The following is a 22,131-nucleotide window of genomic DNA, read 5'->3' as shown; positions in this document are numbered from 1 at the left end:
TGGTCTGTTGAGGGTTTTTTAAGTATTGGGTTAATCTGTGGCTGTTTGAGCGGGGAGGGAGAGGTTGAAGATGTGGGTTAGAGAGTTTAGGATAGATTGGGGAAGGTGTTTGCAGTAATTGTAAGGAGAGGGGTCCAGGGGACATGTGGTGAGGTGGGCCACGGAGAGGAGTTTATCAACTTTCTCAGTGGTAACTGGGTTGAAGGAGGAGAGTTTGGTTTGTGTTGTTTCGTTTTGTTGTTTTGGTTTGGGGGAGGGTGGAGTTGGATGCTGGATATCTCCTTGTGAATTTTGTTGATTTTTGCTTTTGAAATGGTTGGCAATCTTCTGATTGGTAAGCAAGTTGGTGGGGTCTGAAGTAAGGAATTGGGGGTATAAAAGCATTGATGAGGTTTGGATGAGAGCGTTTTCGTCAGAGCGTTTCAGTAGGTTTTTTTAGCGGCCTGGAGGCAGGAGTTGTATTTGAGAAGGGAATATTTGTAGAGGGTAAAGTTTAGCGGGAATTTAAATTTATGCCACGTTTTCTCAAGAGCATGACTGTGTCTCTTGAGATTTCTGGTGTTGTCTGTTTACCAGAAAAAGAAAGTGTGTGTTTGAGAGGTTGCAGGGAGTGCAGCGATGGGAGCACTCGAGGTCAAGAGTGTTGCCATTGGAGCGAGTGGTGGTTTGTGTGAGTGAGTGAGAAACTTATATAGCGCAACACATGCAAACTGAATCGCCTCTAGGCGCTTGGTATCCATTCCCTGGGCCCTCAGAAGAGGTGTCTATTGCATTAGGTTAAAAGGGGAGATTAGGTTAAGTAGTTGTGGTGTCAACATTGATTGGAATGTTAAAGTAACCTAGGATGACGGTAGGTACTTCAGAGGAGAGAAAAAAGCTTAGCCATGTGGAAAAGTTGTCCATAAAGTGTAACACTGGTCCGGGAGGCTAATAAATGACAGTGACCTTCAGACAAGTTGTAGAGAAAAGATGAATGCAGTGCCCTTTGAAAGAGTGAGAGGGAGGTGTGGGAAAAGGAGAAGTCTCCTTTTTGTCCACTGGGTCTGGGTGAGCGAGTCTAGCGAAGGCCATTGTGGGAGAGGGCAGCTGGAGAGGTAGCGTTGAATTCCTGGAGCCAGGTTTTGTTAATGGAAAATAGATTAGCTACCCTGGGGGTATGATTGTGTCAGCTTTTTGTGTCTCCAAGCGGTACATTGTTTTGCCTAGAAATTGTGCGTTTTATATTGTAGGGCCAAATCCACAAATATCGGGCGCAACTTAAATCTTCCGATTTTAGTTACACCGCCGCAAAATTTCTCCCTAAGTGCCCGATCCACAAAGCACTTACCTTGAAATTTGCGGCGGTGTAACTTAAATGTGTCCAGCGCAAGGCGTGCCGAATCTAATGGGGCCATTTAAATTAGGCGCGCTCCCGCGCCGGACGTACTGCGCATGCTCTGTCGGGTAACTTACCCGATGTGCATTGCGCTAACTGACGTCGCTCCGACGTCATTTGCTTAGACGGTAACGTAAATGACGTCCAGCGCCATTCACGGACGTCTTACGCAAACGACGTAGAGTTTGAATTTTCGACGCGGGAACGACGGCCATACTTAATAGGGCTTAGTCAAATAGGACTCAGCCCTATTTTTACACGGCGTAACTCGACATAAACGACATAGCATTAGAGCGACGGGCCCGTCGGAGCGTTAGTGGATCGCCGTAAGTGTTCATTTGCATATTCTAGGCCGGCCGCAATGGCCTCACCACCTAGCGGCCGGCCTAGAATTGCATCCTTAAGATCCGACAGTGTAATTCAATTACACATGTCGGATCTTCTGTCTATCTCTTGGAAACTGATTCTGTGGATCAGTTCCAAAGATAGAAACAGGGATACGACGGCGTATCAGTAGATACGCCGGCGTATCCCTTTTGTGGATTACCCCCGTAATTCTTAGTAATAACACACACATTTGTCCAAACAAGAGTCTAGTAGACATTCCAGGTATGATCAAGTTTGAAACACAAAATCTTTAATTTTAATCTTATAAATGATTTAAAAAGAAGAATAATAATAATATTAAACTTAATTTGCCCATGAATCATTCTTGCTCATTTGTGCAAGTGTTCTAATTTATTATTGCTGTTTTCTAGCTGGTCTAAAGCCACTTTTGGTGTAAAGGGACACTTTTCTTTTTCATACATCATGGGACACAGAGTCAGTCCAATATTCATTACCTGCTGAGTTATATGCCATCATCAGGTGAATGGACACTGGTAGACCAAGGTCTTTAGACAGGAAGTGATCCCCTATAATAAGCTCTACCATACAGGAAGTTAATTCTGTTTTTTACCAGTGTCTACAAGGTGGATGGCACGTTGGTTTGAGCTTGCCGAGCTCCAGGTCTCTATTCCCACAAACGATTCCAAAAATGAATCAAGGGTTTGACTGATTGGATCCATTTGACACAGGCTATATGCTTAGATAAACGGTACCTGAAACATGCAAAGAAGACTCAAGATCCTGTGAGGTTTTGCCTGTAAGCTGCCTTTGGGCACTGGACCCTGCAAAGTGGAATCATGGACATTACAGCGCTAAGGTGTTCCTGCAGAGTTCTGTACAGGTCCAAGGGAGTGGACCCTAAACATGAAAAGGCTACCCAGTCCTTGAAGATCCTTACGTGACAGCAACCTGCTGTGATGGGTATGTGAAACCCCTTTATATATATATAATATATTGTGGGGTGTCCCAGTGATTGTAACAATCAGTCAAGTTAGCTAGAGGCTGGACATGTGTGTGGTGACCATATGGGGGGGGGGGGGGGTTTAGGGCTAGCTGTGGGTGTTTGCAATGTGTATCTTATTGCTTGTGTCTGTCTGTTTTTTTTACCTGTATAATGGCGCACAATGCTGTGCCATTTTTGCCTTGGTTTTACTATGGCGCACATGTTTACAAAAGTAATCATAGTGCAAGCGCATTTGCAAAGGTGCTGCTGAAACTTACAGTTTATTTGTTTGACAGCCAGGGTGCATGTGCAAGAGTGCTGCTATTTTCGCCAGTTGTTGCCTCACAGCCATGGCACACATCTTTTTGCAAGAGCGCTGCTATACTCGTGAGTGTTTGCTGGCAGCCATGGCGCATGTGGCTTTGCTGCATTGGCACAGTAGCCTGATTGGGTGCATGAAGGTTTGTGTCATGCCAAATGTGGTGCTTCCAGGAGACAGCTGTGGGACACAGAGATAAGGTATCTCTGAAGCTATCCAGCCGGTATCTGCCTCTCAATCACAGAGGCTCTTGATCCTGACTCTTATCAAAATGGTTCGCTCTGCTTTTAAGTTGCTTCTTAGTCAGGTTGAAAAAAGACACAAGCCCATCAAGTTCAACCATAAAGACTTTTTATAGAAGTCACTGAGCCTCCCTGGTCCTCTTTGGGATCCCTGAGGCCACTTCAGGCCACACAGGCTTTCCCCCTACACCCCCTGTTGGATAGAGGCGGTGTATGCCGATTGGGAACATCCTGACTTTTTGTTCCTCCTAAGAGGTTTTGCCTTTCATATCCCATGGATGAAAAGTTCACTGAGAAATGGAGCATGCCAGCCATAGATGTGGCAGTCTCTTCCTTAAACAAGAACGTAACTTGTCTGGTGGACAATGCACAGGGTGTGAAGGACCCTGTTAATCAGAAATTGGGGTCATTATTCAAAGTTGTTTTTTTCCTTAGGCAATTTTTTTTGTTATTCAGCCAGCTGTTGCAGCAATTGGTATCTGCCAATCTGTAAAGGATTCGATCAGATGGCCTGACAGGCCTAACAAGTAGGATGATTAGTCTGAAAATAAGGCAGATATTCCTTGAGCTCTGTGTATTGCTGTTGATGCCTCAAAGGATTCAATCCAGCAGGTTTCTTGTTTGGCTCTCATGTATGTACATATGCGCTGACTTTTGTGGCTTAAGAACTGGTCAGCTGAGCTTCCTTGTAAGAAGTTATTGGTAGGTTTCCCCTTTTAGGGGGAATGTTGTTTTTTGTGATCCCTTGGACAAATATATCGAAAAGATTTCTGGAGGGAAGGGTTCTCTACTACTTGTGAAGAAAAGTAGCAAATGTCCTTTGTTTCAAACCGCAGGGAATGCTTCCTCCAATGTCTGAGCACCAGGGTGGTTCTCCTGTCAACAGAGTGCTAGAGCCAGAGGCAAGTTGCAAAGCCAGGGCCAGAAAAAGCCCTGGGTCCCAGACTCTTCTAAACCCAGCATCAAGCCCTCCTTTTGAGGAGATGCCTCCACTCCATTGGGTGGGGGGGGGGAAGGCTGTTGCATTTTGTGGACATTTGGAGAACACTAGTTTGGGACGAGTGGGTTGCCCCAACTATATCCTGCGGTTACAAGCTGGAGTTTCGGGGGGGGGGGGGGTTCCCTCTCAGAGGTTTTTAAGATCCAACATTCTTTTGGAATCCTCCAAAACGAGACTTACAGTATTACTTCAAACACTGTATCAGTTAGTGCATCAAGGAGTGATTGTAGAGGTACCTGTACTGGACTGGGGCATGGGGTTTTACTCAAACCTTTTTACAGTTTGAAGACCAAATGGGGACACAAAGCCCATCTTGGACCTAAGATCCCTGAACCAATATCTACTGATCAAGTCTTTTTGGATGGAGTCTGTCTCCTCAGAAGTAGCCTCACTCCAGATGGGAAACTTTCTAGCCTCCATTGATATAAAGGACATGTATCTCCACGTACCTATCTTTCAACCTCATCAGACCTTTCTGTGGTTTGCAGCAGAGGGACGTCCCTTTCAGTTTGTGGCTCTACCCCTTGGGCTTGCTACAGCCCCCTGGGTGTTCACAAAGGTCCTAGCACCAGTACTGGGTCTTTTAATGGCCCAAGGGATTCTGGTGCTCAGGTATATCTGGACAACCTTCTACTCTTAGATCACTCACTACAAGCCCTAGAACAGAGCATACTTTGTACAGTGTGGTATATTTCAAGCTTAGGCTGGATCATAAATCCTGCAAAGTCAAACTTGAGACCAGCTCAAAGTCTAAAGTATCTAGGTCTGATCCTAGATCCAGTCTAGCCAAGAGTATTCTTGCCAGCCACCCGTGTGAGTCTGTGCCCTGAACACTCAGGTGTTTTAGATAAGAGCCACCAGACACCCCTCCATTTGACTTTGTATGAATCTTCTAGGGAGGATGGTCTCCTCATTTGAGGTGGTGCTTATGTCCAGTGCATCTTGTTGGCTTGGAACAGGAGAGGCATGCTTAAGTCTATGATGGTGGTTACAGGTTTAGAACCTGCAAAAGGGAAGATCCTTCCTCCTGGTAACTTGGAGAGTACTGACTACAGATGCCAGTTTCTCAGGCTGAGGAGCGACCCTAGAGGGGCTCACAGCTCAACAGAAATTGTCAAGGACAGAACAGATCTTGCCCATCAACATCCTGGAATTATGGGCAGTATGTCTGACTGGCACTACGGTCCTGGATGATGGAGCTTCAGGACTACCCTATTGGGGTTCAGTCAAATGATGCCACTCCAGTGGCTTATATAAACAACCAAGTTGGTATCAGGAGTTGTTCAGCTGTAAAGGAGGTGAACCACATACTAGCCTGGGCAGAGGGATATGTGCCAATTGTATCAGCAGTCCATATCCTGGGCATAGAGAAGTGTAAGGCAGATTATCTCAGCTGCTAGCAGATCTGCCTGGGGGAATGGTCCCTACACCCAGGGGTGTTTCTGGAAATTTGCCAGTGTTGGGGATGGCCAGAGGTTGACCTACTGGCATCGTTTCACTAACAAGCTACAGCAATTTGTGTCCCGAACAAGAAATCCTCTGACAATTGGAGCAGATGCTCTGATAGTTCCATGGTGCCAATACTTACTGGTTTATGCTTTCCCTCTGATCCCTCTCCTTCCACATTTGTTATGCAGGATTTGGAAAGAGGGAGTTCCAGTTATTCTGATGGCACCAGTCTGGCCCAGAAGGCATTGGTTTCTGGAGCTTGTGAGACTAACAATGGATGTGTGGCCCACAAAAGTTTAATAAAGTGTGGACATGTTGGCTAGAAGATGCCACCACAGCAAGTGAAGTACACAAGACCTAAATTGGTATTATATTTAAAAGTGAATTGAGCCCAGATATTCTTATTTTTAAGTATCCTGATAACACCAGTTTGAGCACAGATTCCCCCTGAACTGAACCTCTCCCCACATTGGGGTAGTAGTTAGTAGTCTGTGTTAAGTTGTACCTACAATTCAAGTTCTCTTATGTTGCTGTAACAGGTTTTACCCCTGTGTGGGCTAATATTGTTTTGTATGGAACTGAAAATTCAATAAAAATTATTCTTCCATAAAAAATAAACCATGGATGGGTGATGGATGCTTCCACAGTGCCCCGATCTACTGTCTTTGGGTCCCATATTGCAGCCCTCAAAATTTCCACTCGCCTACTAGCATTTGGCGAGTAGATTTAAGCTGGGGGAGAGTGATGACAGGGCTGCATGACCAATCTCCCTCCAATCTGTGCCTACACTTCGAGTCCAGATGAGATTGGTGGCTCAAGAGGAAAGGTGCATGCTCGGGAAAAGTAGTCTGGTGAGCCATGCACAGGCAGAGCAGTACACCCGTGCTCTCCTTACAATTCTCATTAAGCCATGGGACCTAACAGTATGACCTCTCTGAACCTGCCCCCCTCCCCCGGGCCCCGACCAATGTAGCTGGAGAGCAGAAAGTAATGAGTGAGGTGGAGGATTTTCAAAAATTACCACTCTGGTGCAGCACTCACTGAAAGTTGCCCTGACATGAGAGCGGCAGCCTTCTAGTTTGCAGTTTTCTTCTCCTTGTGCTCTATGTAAGTGTCCAACAGTTTAGCCTGAGCACTGTGAACAGACTGGTCTCAATGTGTGCTGTCAGTGTGCGCTGTGCTATGGTGTCAATGGCTGTGCAGTTGTGTGGATCTCAGCGCTGGATTGTACTCCCTCCCGCTGTGCTGCAGCTCCTCTCCTCTCTGCCAGCCTGATTAAAAGGGGGAAGTGGGGACATGCAAGTGTGGAGCCGCACACACAGGCTCCTGAAGATGAGATGAATAGGAGAGGGAGAGAGAGAGAGAGAGGATGGATGGGAGTTGCAGAGGAGACAGCAAGAGAATGGGGGAAGAGACCCAGTTCTAGTGCCCTGTCCCTCTGGTCTGCCCCCAGTGCCCTGTCCCATTTTATTAAAGTTGTTGTTGGTAATATTTAATTTTGTAACTTGATTCTGCATAATACATTGTCATTCCATGAGATAATCTACGAGGGCGTGTTTACGGGTGCAATTGGGCGCAGGGCAGTGTATGAATTAGGCGGGGCAACTGGTGGCGAGTAACTTTTGAGGCCTGGCTAGTAGCTCAGGACTTGAAATTTTGAGCCCTGCCATATTGTACCCTGGTTTACAGTCTCTGAAATTTGATGGCATTGCTATTGGACTGTGGCTTCCTGGGACCAGTAGTGTCTATCCTAGTAAATGCTAGAAAAGCTGTTACTAGGAAGATCTATCATAAGGTCTGGAAGATGTGTATTGCTTGGTGTGAAGCCCAAAAAATGGCATCTTTGAAAATATGTGATTGGGAGAGTTCTCTTTTTTCTACTGTTGGCTGTGGAAATTTTAATTGGCTTTGCGTACACATTTTTAATTGGCTTTGCGTACACATTTTTAATTGGCTTTGTGTACACAGGTCAAGTTTTGGCTGTATCAGTATTCTTCTGAAGCCCTTTTATGCTCACATTGACTGATTTGAGCCTTTATGCAGTAGGAAACTTGTTTTCTTCCCCCCATTAGGTCACCTATGTGTTCTTGGGTCTTAAACTTCTAAAAATTTCAAAAATATGTGGAAAAATGTCTCTGTGTCTTATTGTCTGAATGTACATCAGGCACTGCCCCTTGCCGCAGCTGGTAACTCCCCCTCACCACTGCAAGAAAGCTGCCCCCCGCACTAAACCAGCCCCCCACGAGTTCTGACGGCCGCACAAATAGAGTCCTATAAAGTGGATGTCCTGGGGTGGTCCACACTCACCTGGGCTTGGCTATACTCAGGCAGGAGGGGGCGGTCCCCGCTCAGATGGGCTTGGCAATACTTGGTGACCCTTTTGGGAGGGGGACGGTCCCTGCTCAGCTGGGCTTGGGTGGGAGGCGGTGGTCCCCGCTTAGTTCACTTTGGCTGTGCTTGGGTGGGAGGGGCCAGTCCCTGTTAAGCTCACTGTGGCTGTTCTTGGCTATGCTTGGGTGGTTGGTCTTGATGTCGGCTTGGCTCAGTCACAGTGATGTAACATGTAAGTAATGACTGACAAATGTATTAGAAGTATGCTGACTATGTCTGCAGCCCCTGTCCATGTCCATAGCAAATATTTTAGTAGATTTAAAGTAGCAAATATTTTAGTACACCATTTGGTTTTCAATATATATTTTCTTGTTTTCCTCCTCTAAAACCTAGGTGTGTCTTATGGTCAGGTGCGTCTTCTAGAGCGAAAAATATGGTAATCTCTTGTCATGACAGGGTTGTATTACAACCTGTTCCATCCTTTTATAGTAAAAGTGGTGTTGACTTTTCATTGATTGGGATAGTGGGAGGAGTGATAACTGCATTCTTTGGATGTTGTCTTGACAGTCAAGGTTTGTCTATTTCAATTTGTGGAGATCTGAGGATCAGGCTTTTTTTTTTTTTACCAAAGGGACCCAAGACAGGGCAGGCAGCTTCCATTGTCAAATGGGTCTGTCATTTTGTCATTCAGACCTATGGTCTGAAACCAAAAGCTCCTCCTTTTAGGGTGAGAGCTCAATTTACCAGGGGTGCAGGAACCTCCTGGGCTTTTTGCCATCAGGTATATATGGTCAGATTTGTAAGGCTGCTACCTGGTCTTCAGGGCATATGTTCACCAAATGTTATCAAGTGGATGTTCAAGTAGCTGAGGATTTGGCTTTTAACTGCACTGCTGTATCAAAACTGATGGCTACTGTTTGGCAGGGTGTCTCCCTCCACTCAAGGCTTTTGCTTTGGCATGTCCCAGTAGTTAACGAATATTAGTCTGATTGTGTGTCCCATGAGTACTCAAAGAAAGGGATTTTACAGGTAAGTATGATTAAAAAGAATCCTATTTTTGGTTGCCATAAATAATCTAAAGTTTCCAGACCGAAAGGGTTGTATATATAAATCTAATAATGCATGTGGGGCACTGGACAAAGCATTGGGGACAACAGGGAGGTGTCATTTTTATATGCAGTACACTGTAATCTTACATTACTGTATGTGTTTAGTAGTTTTTGAATGTGTGTTGTGATGCTTGCAGGGAATGGAGCCCAGTACACAGAGCATTGGGTGGAGGGCACAGCCTGCAGACATAGTGGGGGCATATTGCAGAATCCTGATGACAAGGTTTGTATATTGCACTAGGATCCTGCAATCAATCCCAGGTGTGGTTTGGGGTTATTGCTAATGGGATTGAAATGTAACTGTTAATCTAAGAGAGTTGGAGAGGAAAAAGGTACTACAAAGTAGTAGGAGGGGAGAGTGTTAAGGTGGGAGTGGGCTTGATATGAGGGAAGATACTGTAGTGGAGTGGGAGTGGTGACATTGTGTGGGCTTAAAGTTTTTGAAAAAGTCTATTCCACCACTTTTACTACAGGTGAGTCAATAAACTAGGTTTACTTGTAGTTACTTTGAATATCTCCTAAACTTTAATTTTTTGGAGATATTCAGTAGATTTGTTGGTGGTGATATTATTGGTGTATGTGCAATGAAGTGGGCTGCTGGTGCCTTTTACTGTGTAGCTGTGTTGTGACTTGTGTCTCCTGTGTGCACTTGTATGATTGATGTCATCATGTATTGGGTCACTGGCAGTGCTGGAGGTGCAAACCTGGAAGTTATTCTGGGGGACGATGTGTTTGCTTTTTTTCTTTGGCTGATGCTGATTTGAGCATTGCATACTAGATTTTTGTTTCCTTTTAACATTCTGGTCGTATGGAGGATGTGTGGCCTGGGCTCTTGTGATTGTGCTTTAATATGCACAACTGATGGCCATTCTAATCTGACCTATCAAGCACTTGGTTTACCAGGATGTTCCATATATATGTAGGCGTGCTTGTGTCATTGGCCATGTCTCTGATGAAACTTGTCAGGCTGGCTGATACAAGCACTTTGTGAGCTGCAGATTATTTATGTCATGATGATCTTTGTCCACCTATTGCACAATATATCTATTGTCTGAGTCTGTGAATTTCTTGATGTTATGTTGATCGATTTATCTGGCTTTGAATATTGTTTTCTCATTAACCCTCTGCATTGTATGATTACAACGCCTGTTGCCTTTATCATCTGGTAAGCAGATTATTAGCATGGTGGTGTTGTGTGTTCTGCCTATGTTTACCTTGAAGCTGTGGTGGAGGTCTTTTATCAGCTCTATTAACTGTCCCTTGCATTGATGATACTTGGACTGTCACTTTATACCATTTGAGTGCAGCACTATTTATTTACGTACTAGACTAATGTTGACTAGATCATTCTGTCTTTTATCATCTGTTGTTTTTGTGGTTTACAACTTCTTTAATATGACTATATTGATCAACTCCTGCTATATATATATATATATATATATATATATAAACACAAAATATATATATATATAAATAGTTTGTGGGATGGGGAGGTAATGAAAGGACATTTTGAGGAGAAAGGATGGTATAGGAGATGAGGTCAGCATAGTCATATTTGAGGCTAGTGTATTGCAAATATAAGGTTTTCTATGAACATATAACTGAATTTCCCTTTCCCTCAACTAATGACAACTTCATTTACTTACCATTTCCAGAAGTGCCTTAGTCTAAGTGCGCTTGTTTAAGTGCCAGACACTTAACGCCAGAGTGACACTTTACACAAGGAGTGACCAGCCTTACCCTCGCCAGTCGTCCCTAAAACTAATCCAAATTTATACTAACAGGATGTTGGGGAAGGCAACTCATTATTTCAATTAGAAAGAGATAAAACCTGGTTCATGGAAAACATGGAATTTGAAATCTAAATTGAACACAAGGAAATGTAAGAGGAGACAATATTGCGTAGATAATTGAGCTTAACCGAGACAAAAATTGACAAAGTAAGTGTCACTTTCTAACTAAGAAACACATCTAGACAGTAAGTTCACATTCTTATCAAGGCAAGAGATGGAGTTCAGATAAGCAATGTAGCCTAGTGTTGAAAACAAAAGTCAAGTCTGCACAGTTCTCAGAAGGTAGGGAAAGGCAGGTGAAAAATTCTTGAGTCAAAAAATAAACAAATTGCAAATTGCCCATTTCTTGACTATAGGAGCTGCATTAATAATTTTCAGCCTTTTCCCTAAACTATACTTCCAATCTCTCCAGGTAATCTTTTCATTTACACATTACTTTAGGCTAGACTCACACTGAAACACATACCAGAGCCCCAGTACACCTCCATTCACCATTTCAAGTCTAAATTCAGCCAAACTTGTGGCCAGAATTCAAGCGTGAAACTAATCACACGACACACATGACTCCTATACAATTCACACCAAAGCCAATGCTGAGATGTGCAAACCAGCTACACATATATATATATATATATATTGTACAAATGCATAACTGTGACAGTTTTGCACTTGATTCTTTATTAGGGTGACAATTATTGTTTCACACACTTGCAACAACATAAACAGCCATTCTAAATCTACTGCTACACAAATTGAATGCAGAGAAACCCACATCCAAATCACATAGTTGTGAACCCAGCCTTAAAGTGGTTCTCAACTCCTGTCCTCAGGAAACACTAACAAGCCACATTTTACATATTGCCCTAGGGGATGAAGACTAGAATCCTACAATAACTAAGCAGCAAATGAAATCACCTGTGATATGTTTTTTCACCTTGCAAACTTGGCCTAGTAGTGGGTCCTAAAGACATGAGTTAAGAAGCACAACTAGAAAAATAACCCCATCCATCTTTAGCAGCATGGTATAAACCTGCATGTACAATGTAACATGTTGCCAAGCATCCCCTGCCATAGCTGTCACTTTTTAACTTAACACAAGTGCTTTAGTCATTGCCATTTAGACAAATGGACCTGCAGTTCTTAATTGACTTTGAGCACAAGATTTTACAATTGACACTTCCTCCAACTCTACAACTTAAAGCCTGTACAGAGGTCCATAAAGAGAGCTGGAAGAAAAGTCAAAAAAGAGCCACACATTGCACCAATGATCCACCAATTGTGAATGAATGAATGAATGAATGAATGAATGAAAAACTTATAAAGCGCGGCGCATGCGAACTGAATCGCTTCTGGGCGCTAGTTGTTCGTGTCTCATGACATCAAAAGAGCAGAGTTTTGATCCGTCTTCTGAAAGTCAGGTGGTTTTCCTCCAACCGAATGCTGGTTGGTAAAGCGTTCCATAGTCTAGGACCCTGAAAAGCAAACCTTCTTTCTCCTTTGGACTTGTATTTGGTTTTTGGTACCCTGACCAGATTTTGGTCGGTGGATCGCAGAACGTGGATGAAATGCTCTGTGGAGAAAAAAAAATGCACTCTAGTTTCAGAAAAAATATGTGCATTTAGTATTCTTTTTGAGCTTAACCATTAACAAACCAAGCTGGTCCACAAAAGTGACACTTAAATGATTTGTCTCAACATCCTTAACATTGACAGGATGCCTGTTTTATGTAAAAACATTTTCCACAAATTAAATACAAAAATTGGTAGCTAGAGTTTGATGCCTTAACAAATTAAGATGAACCTCAATACAAATTCTAAGCAAAACACTTTTCTCTCCCCAGTTTCAAATTATTACTCATCCATAGAGTGAAGATGTCTATACAAGACGTGTGTTACTAACTGAATCATGAAATATTAGGCAGCCACCATATGTAAAGACTGGTAAGTTGTAGTGTGTTCTAAATGTGAGCTTTTGGCCTTAGACAAGCTTTATGTGGTCACACACACTAAACATATACACCATTATGTGTGCCCAAACTTTCACACATCAGAAAGCCACCAAGCAGATCTTTTACAATCTTAGCCATTACCTCATGGCACATCGCGATTGAACAAATGGCTGAAGTGTACATAGAACCACAAGAAATCCTTCAAATGCAGGCTGTCAAACTGAAGTTTCTATGTGGGGAGTAAAATTAAATCACAGCAGGACCACACCGATCATTACACTTCAGGAGAAAAATATTGCCCCACAAAGGACAACTCTTTAGACAGTCAATTTGCCAGTGCTACCCTACTTCTTGTTATTCTCTTATAACTGATGGTACCTATATAAGGAAGCATGTAACCTCTTCACCCTAGAACAATGCTTAAGTCTATTAGGAAAACCAAATACTGTACTGTAACACAATAATTGAGTGACATCAACACTCCCCCCCCCCCTGGTCCCAAACACTTACGATTTAAATTGCAAGAGAATTACAAGCAAAGTAGGCAGAAAACGCACTCCTTTGCAAAGAAACTTAAGTTGATTTGCTAAAGACAGGTTGGATTTTCTGTCTGCTTGGATTTTCTCCAGATAATCCAGTTTCCTCCTCCACTCCAAAAATATACAGGCAAGTTAACTGGTTCTTGTCTAAAATGACCCCAAATATATGTATGGGTTAGGAACCTTGGATTATAAACACCTTGAAGGCCAGGACTGATGTGAATGTACAATATATATGTAAAGCACTGCATAAATTGACAGCAATACACAAATACCTGGAATCTATATAATAGTATCTTGACATTTTCTACATTTTGTCATGTTACAACCAAAAACATAACATTTTGTATCACATAAATGGTTTGACAACTATCATGTTCCTTCCCTCGTTTACAAATATGTGAAAAATATGATTTGTATAAATCCCCCCCTGAATTAATACTTTGTATAACCACCTTTGCCTGCAATTCTTTTTGGGGATGTCTCTACCAGCTTTGCTCATCTAGAGAGGGACATGTTTGCCCAATAGCCCCAAGCACTGTGAGATTGGATGGAGAGTGTCTGTGAACAACAATTTTCAAGTCTTACCAAATTCACAATTGAATTTAGGTCTGGACTTGTGACTGGGCCATTCTAACACATGGATATTCTTTGATCTAAACCAGGGATCTCAAACTTGTGGCGCTCCAGCTGTTGATAAACTACAAGTGCCATGAGGCATTGCAAGGCTGGCAGTTACAAACATGACTCCCACAGACTGAGGCATGATGGGACTTGTAGTTTTGCAAAAGCTGGAGGGCCGCCAGTTTGAGACCCCTGATCTAAACCATTCCATTGTAGCTCTGGCTGTATGTTTAGGGCCATTAGTTCTGCTGTAAGGTGAACCTCCGCCCCAAACTCAAGTATTTTGCAGACTTCAACAGGTTGTCTTCTAAGATTGTCCTCATCCATTTTCCAGGTCCCTGCTGAAGAAAAACATCCCTGCAATATTATGCTTCCACCACGTCTCAGGGTGATGTATGGAATTATTTTTTCACCACACATAGTTTTTGCTTTTAGGCCAAAAATACCAATTTTGGTCTCATCTGACCAGAGCACCTTCTTCCTGAGTCCCCCACATGGCTTCTCACAAACTGCAAACAGGACTTCTTATGGCTTTCTTCTTGCCCCTCCTCTATAAAGGCCAGATTTGTAGAGTGCACGATTAATGGTTATCCCATGGACAGATTATCCCACCTGAGCTGTGGATCTCTGCAGCTCCTCCAGAGTTACCATGAGCCTCATGGCTGCTTCTCTGATGAATGCTCTCCCTGCCCAGCCTGTCAATTGAGGTAGATGCCCATATCTTATTAGGTTTGCACCTGTGCCATACGCTTTCCATTTTCACATGATGAATTGAACAGTGTCCCGTGAGATGTTCAAAGCTTGAGAGATATTTTGGGATAACATTACCCATCTTTAAAATTCTCCACAACTTTATCCCTGAGCTGTCTGGTGTGTTCCTTGGCCTTTATGATGCAGTTTGTCCACTAATGTTCTCTATCAAACTTCTGAAGGCTTCACAAAATGGCTGCATTTATACTGAGATTAAATTACACACAGGTGGACTCTGTTAACTAATTATGTGACTTTTGAAGGCAATTGATACCACTAGATTTTAGTTATGGGTATCAGAGTAAAGGAAGCTGAATAGAAATGTACACCACACATTTCACATATTTATTTAAAACAAAAACAAAAAATATGGAAAAAACATTTAACATTTTCCTTCTACTTCACAATTACGTGCCACCTTGTGTTGGTCTATCACATAAAATATATTGACATTTTTGGTTGTAACATAACAAAATGTGTAAATATTTCAAGAGGTACTATGAATTTCACATTATAACACCTTTTAGGCCTTAGTTGACATTTGGATTTAAAAGAGAGAGCGTTTTTTTTTTAATCTTAATGCATTTTATGTGCAGCTGCCCCCCTAATACCTTACTTGAGTCCCCTCTCAACCCAGGACTGTTGCACAAAATAGTTAGCTGGCCAGGACTCTCCTTCCTCCTTGGCTGAGACAGCAGCAAAGCACCATTGGATTCCACTGCTGCAAATCAAAATCAGTGAGACACTGAGGAGAAAGAGCTGTGGTGTGGTGCCTTGATAGCAAGCTGCTTGTCGTGGGGGCACTTAACAGGAAGGAGGGGCTAAGAGCACCGAAGAGCAACCCAAAAGGACAATCAGGACTGCTCTGTTTATTTATTCAAGAAAAAATAAAGAAACATATTTTAGTATCACTTTAAGCTGCAAAGGCAACTGTGAAAATGCTGCAACCATGATGCTTTGCATCACAGCAAAAATGATCGTGCTTGTTGAGTTCAGCCCGCAGAAAACAACCCCCTTAAGCTTCAAGAGCCATTCAAGTGAATAGGGCCACATGCAATAACAACACAACTGTGTTAAATCTGTGCAATGTGGTGTAGTAGGTTCTAAGGGGTTAAAAACAGGCAGTGCAGAGGTGACAGAATTCCTCCTCACCGCTTCACAAACTGATCTCTGAAAAAGAGATCTATTATGGATCGCGCCTCAGAAGGTTGTTGTCAGTTTAAGCAAGTCCTTGAAAGTTAGACATCCATTTACTAGGGATGGATGGATGAATGAAAACTGTGAAACATTCCAACACGTACTTTGTATGTTACTAAGAATTTATTATTCAAGATTGATTGGTGATGATTGATCGTACTATAATTCAGATATCAATGCCAGAAACTGTAGATGGGGAAAGAAGAATCTAGATTACTGCACAGTTTATTCAGGAACTACAATGGCAGAAAAATAATATTAGATTGTATAAGTGTGTCCCTCTGAGACAAAATGTATTACTTTAGTTTACAAAGAGGTCACAAGCAGATCTTCTTTTTTATTGTTATGAATAAACAGGTTTCTAGGACAGCATTTCTCAACCTTCCCCTTTAAAATTAAGCACAATCCTGAGGTAGCCCATTCTTAAATGCAAAAAAAATAAATAAACAAAGCTAATAGTTTGACATAACACAGCAACATCCACACATGTATGTAGGACACTCAACGTTAGAGGTGATTTAGTCCTCTAAAGCAAATACACATTTGCACACCAATATTCCAATGTTTCTTTTCTTCACTCAGTGAATGTGACCCCAATGCTGGCAGAGAGGGTGGCAAATATGGATGCTGTGTAGGCAGATGATCGGGATGCCAGTGGCTGGAATGTTGTAATGGTGCCCAAAGAAAACCCGTGGCTTCATGCACCCACTTGGCTTGTATACAATTTTATAGCTGGATGAAAAAGGCTGAGCTACAAAGTGTAATATACCTGAGGTTCAAATGATATGATTTCCCCAAGAAATAAGACTGCAGACAGAAGTTTGACATTTCTTTATTTTAAAAAGCTTAACAATCTGTAACCAAATCTCACACATCTCCATACTGTACAAAATTCTTCTTTCTTAAAGAACTGCATAAGTCCCAGCCTGTTAGCCACAAGAAGACCTAGCTAGTCTATAACGAGACAGACTTAACACATTGGACCTACTTTTCTCCTTTACTTACATCTATGGCCCATTCATAATTTCAACTAAAATGGGATCACGGGAATGGATGGCATCTGCCCTGCACTTTGCAAGCATACAAGCTTTGGAAAGAAAATGCAAAGTAAGAATAATTAAACATTAAAGGTGGACTGAGGACAATTCATAGGGGGCAAAATCCTCAGGGCCAGAGCCTCTGCCTATGAATGTCTGTTTAGACGTGACGATAGGAGGCCCACTGGCCAACCATAGCCAAGGTTTTGTATGTTTACCTACTACTACCACATCCCCTCCACTTTAACCCGGTTTCTTCTCTTTCTGGAAGCTGAAACTGGTCCTTCTTGTTAATTTCCTTTGTTTCTGTGCAAAGTAATCAGCCCTTGCCGTGCTGGCTCTGGATTCCAAGATGTAATTGACCTTTAGAAGAAAAACAAAATTGATGCAATTATTAAAACATATGCAAGCCTTTGCTTTTTAACTCCCACTTTTTTAGCAAGCTTTCCCAAAAATAGGTTTAAAGGTAAGATTAAAATAGTTGGAATCCTAAACAATTGATCCAATTTCCTTTAAAGAATAAATAAAAGCACATTGTGAAGGTTGTTTGACAAAAACATGTAAGCTTTTCGTGCTGCAATTTTACCAGTTTTGTAAATAAAAGCTAGATTTAAGCAAGAACAAATATCGGGTGCACACCTTTCTATTGTGGATTAATACATGGGAAACAGACTGCCAAATTCCTATTGAACTGAACCACCACCTAACCCTACTCTGAAAATTTCCTAGCCTTTCAAAAAAATTAGAACATATGAACACATTTTGCCTATTTGCATATGTGGTGGATCTGTTTTCCTGTGGAAAAGACTTTAGAAAATGTAAGATATGCTACTAAGGCACCACCCCCTGTCCCTTCCATGTGAGGCACTACTTTATCTAAAACCTGATGGCATCTCAAAACACTTGTTTAAACTGATGACATGTTTCAATGGCCACAAAGCAAACTAGAGCAGAAGATTGGTCCTGCAACTAACTTTCAATGAATGAAGTTCACATGGCTTCACTGGGCAATTTCAAAAGAGAAACTGACAGCAAAAATTTGAGAAACTATGACTAAAGGTTAAAGTGGTTGTACACCCATTACAACCACTTGCACCTACAGCCTAGAATAAGGCTTACTTGTAGGTGCAACATCTCCCAAACCTAAAAGGTTTAGGAGATATTTGCAAAAAATGCAGCACAGATGTGTACAGCGCATGCAGGTGCACCACTTTTAACAGCGATCATGCAGTTAGTTGCGGCGCATGTGCAGGAGTGAAGTCATCACTGCTCCACCCAGTCACAGCACCTGGAAGTTACTCCGAGCATCACGGCAGCGACAGAGGAGGTGACCAAGGACCGCTGCGGGGGCTTCGATCTCAGTTAAGTAGTTAATAATGAGCTAGTATGCTATCTAGGGCTGCAACTAACGATTATTTTCATAATCGATTAGTTGGCCGATTATTGTTTCGATTAATCGGATAATTGCCTTAAAAAAATAAAATTTGGGGCAATTTGTTGTTGGGCAGATTACAAAACACAAATTGCCACAAAAACACATTACATGCTTTTCTGCAGCTTCTCCATTGAAGTATATTGAACCAAAAAAAAAATGGCACCATTTTGCGTTAAAACTCCTCGCCCTTTCCAAATACGCAGCAGCTGAAAAAAAAAATCATGGATGTGAACGTGTCCCATAGGAAAACATGTAAATGAACTGTAGTGTGTTTCTGCAAAAAGCATCAAAAAACAGAGGTGTGAACCCCGGCCTGAGATGTTTAGTAACATAATGGGGTTAAAAAACAAAAATAAGTACAAAAAGAGCAAATAAATCGCTACTCTAAGGGGTTCATTTTTTTACTGTGGGACAGTGAAAGTAATATTTACAGTAGCGATTTGCTTTTTTGTACTATAAAAGGGCTAATTTTAGTTTTTTTAACCCCATTATGTTACTGGCCGATTAATTGATTATGAAATTAATCGATTACAATTTTCATAATCGATTAGTTGTTTCGGTCCTAATGCTATCCATACTAGCACATTATGCCTTGCAGGGAGTTTTTTTAATTTCGTTTTTTTAGAGAGGGTTTACTTCCTCTTTAACCACTTGAGATCCGCGCTATAGACAAAAGACGTCCACAGTGCGGCTCTCAAGTGCTGAGTGGACGTCTTTTACTGTGCATTACCCGCGCGCGCAGCAGGTAAACACTGTGCCGGCGCATCGCTGGGAAGCCGATGCGTGTACCTGACGGCCGCGATGTCCGCCGGGTACACGCGATCGGCGGTGACAGCAGGGACGTGGAGCTCTGTGTGTAAACACAGAGCTCCACGTCCTGTCAGGGAGAGAGGAGACCGATCTGTGTCTCTTGTACATAGGGACACAGCATCGGTCACCTCCCCCAGTCATTCCCCTCCCCCCACACAGTTAGAACACACCCCAGGGAATACATTTAACCCCTTCCTCACCCCCTAGTGTTAACCCCTTCTCTGCCAGTCACATTTATACAGTAATTAGTGCATTTTTATAGCACTGATCGCTGTATAAATTGGAATGGTCCCAAATTTGGGTCAAAAGTGTCCGATATGTCCGTCGCAATATCGCAGGCCTGACAAAAAAAACTAAAGAAAAAAAACGCAGATCGCCGCCATTACTAGTAAAAAAAAAAAAAAATCATAAATCTATCGCCTATTTTGCAGTTGCTATAACTTTTGCGCAAACCAATCAAATACGCTTATTGCGATTTTTTTTTTTTAACAAAAATATGTAGAAGAATACGTATCAGCCGAAACCAAGGAAAACATTTAAAAAAAAAAAATTGGGATATTATTATAACAAAAAGTAAACAATATTGTGTTTTTTTTTTTTGGAAATTTTCTGTCTTTTTTTGTTTATATCGCAAAAAAAAAAAAATCACAGAGATGATCAAATACCACCAAAAGAAAGCTCTATTTGTTGGAAAAAAATGATAAAAATATAATTTGGGTACAGTGTTGTATGACCGCGCAATTGTCATTCAAAATGCGTCAGCGCTGAAAGCTGAAAATTGGTCTGGGAACGAAGGGGGTTTAAGTGCCCAGTAATGAAGTGGTTAAGAAAACCTGGGACCCATGGGTCTCGCAATACATAACAGTAGACTTTGAATGCTACCTGACAGACCTGTGCCCTCTGACTATTTTAGTCTAAGGGACAGACCCACCTTGGATCCCAGGTACTCACCTTAAACCCTTTCGTTTACGATTACCCCCTCCTGTTGCTTTCTTACCAACATTTAATTGCTCCAAACCGTATAAATTTCAACTGTGCAAGATTTCATAACCACATCAGCTTTTCAAATAATTGTAATCTCTATATATATATATATATATATATATATATATATATATATATATATATATATATACATATACACACACACAGCACTTCTCTTACTTTGGCCATATACTTGTGAAGTGACAAAAACCTAAATAAAGTTTGGCTAGAGTTGACCTTTCATTTATTAGTCAAATCCATCCAAACACAATCAATTCTCCAGAATGACAATGCTGCTCCTCTATCCAGAGCAGAGACACTCTCAGACAGCAAATTGTATTTACTGGCCAGATCACCTGGTGAAAAAGAAAACAAAGCAGCCGCCACATTGACAGATTGGAAACTACAATATGCTACTTTGATTAATTTGGTTTTAGTGATAGCACTGGTCGGGAAACACATTTCTGTAATGCTGGAACTTTTTTAAGTTTGCCTTTTAATATATCTCAAGAGGAAAGATGTTCTGTTAGAAAACCAAGCAACAGCCAACCATTAAGAATCCGGACTCAACGGTACATAAACCCAAGACCAAAAATACACCACAAAATATTTAGACTACCGCAGAAAGGTAGTCAAACAAATTGAAAAATTGCAATGTTTAGTCATGTGGTTAAATTGCATCCATTTATTAAACAAAGGATTAAACGTGTAACAAAACATAAAATGAGGCCCACCATGTTTTTCCCAAGAGAGCCTCAAAGATCAATGAACCCATTTGAATGGTTTGCAGTGCTGTCTCATCTAGACTAGGGATCGGGAGTAAGTAGTTCACCCTCGCAGATAAAGATGCATTGCGTAACATATTGCCAAAGCGTCCGTCCAGATCTCATATTGTCGCCATCAATAATGACATATTGATCATTTTTCTCTTAGGAAGCTAAAGAACTGAGAGAATGGTCCCATATTAAAATTGCTCAACGTAGAAAAGAAAAAAATTGTATTTGTCCTACAGCTTACCTGTAAAATCCTTTTCTTGGAGTACATCACGGGACACAAAGCAACCATAGTAATTACTATCTGGGTTATACGCCACCTATAGGTGAATGGACACTGGCACATCAAAAGAGAGGAAGTCCCCCTCTATATAACCCCTCCCATACGGATGTACCTCAGTTTTGGAGCAAAGCAAGCAAGAGGGGAGAGACCTCCAAGAAAAGGATTTTACAGGTAAGCTGTAGGAAAAATCCTATTTTCTTTAATCGTACATCACAGGACACAGAGCAGCTATAGTAATAACTATCTGGGACATCCCAAAGCAATGCCTCTGAGGGGAGGGGGACACATACAAAGCAGACAGCCAACAGGCAAGAGGATCTAAATTGCTGCCTGTAGCACAGAGCGCCCAAAGGCAGTCTCCTCCTACAGCCTTACATCTATCTGATAGAATTTAGTAAATGTATACTGATGCACTGCCCATAAGGCGCTTACACCCCTGGTAGAGTGAGCTCTCACCCGAAAAGGGTGGAACCTTCCTCTTTAAACCGTAAGCCTGAATTATAACTTGGCGAATGCATGGTGAAATAGTTGATTTCCATGCCGCTTGACCCTTCCTGGGCCCATCTGGCAGCACAAACAAGGAGTCGGTCTTTCAAACCTGAGCTGTCATCTTTGGATATACCTTGACCACTCTGACCACATCAAGAGAATGCAACAACCTTTCTTCCGCAGAACGAAATTCTAGGAAAAACAAAGGCAAAGTGACATCTTGGTTGAGGTGAAAACTAGACACCATCTTAGCCAAGAAAGCCAGGTTAGGCCATAACACCACCCTTTCTGATGAATAATCAGAAAAGGCTCTT

At 42.0% G+C, this 22,131-nt stretch overlaps 1 protein-coding gene across 1 annotated transcript in view; it reads right to left on the bottom strand.

Moving 5' to 3' along the window:
• Positions 1–16,822: 16,822 nt before the first annotated feature.
• MAPKAP1 (MAPK associated protein 1) overlaps positions 16,823–22,131 on the bottom strand; it is a 322,753-nt gene continuing 317,444 nt past the window's right edge. Inside the window, exon 12 of the mRNA XM_040323013.1 lies at positions 16,823–17,406. Coding sequence (XP_040178947.1) covers positions 17,287–17,406 — 120 coding nt within the window. The 3' untranslated portion in view covers positions 16,823–17,286. The remainder of the gene's footprint in view (positions 17,407–22,131) is intronic.

The sequence above is a fragment of the Rana temporaria genome, chromosome 9 (assembly GCF_905171775.1).
Source record: "Rana temporaria chromosome 9, aRanTem1.1, whole genome shotgun sequence".
Classification (NCBI taxonomy): domain Eukaryota; kingdom Metazoa; phylum Chordata; class Amphibia; order Anura; family Ranidae; genus Rana; species Rana temporaria.
Note: the sequence above shows the minus strand (reverse complement) of the source record. Positions and strands in the feature narration are given on the sequence as shown.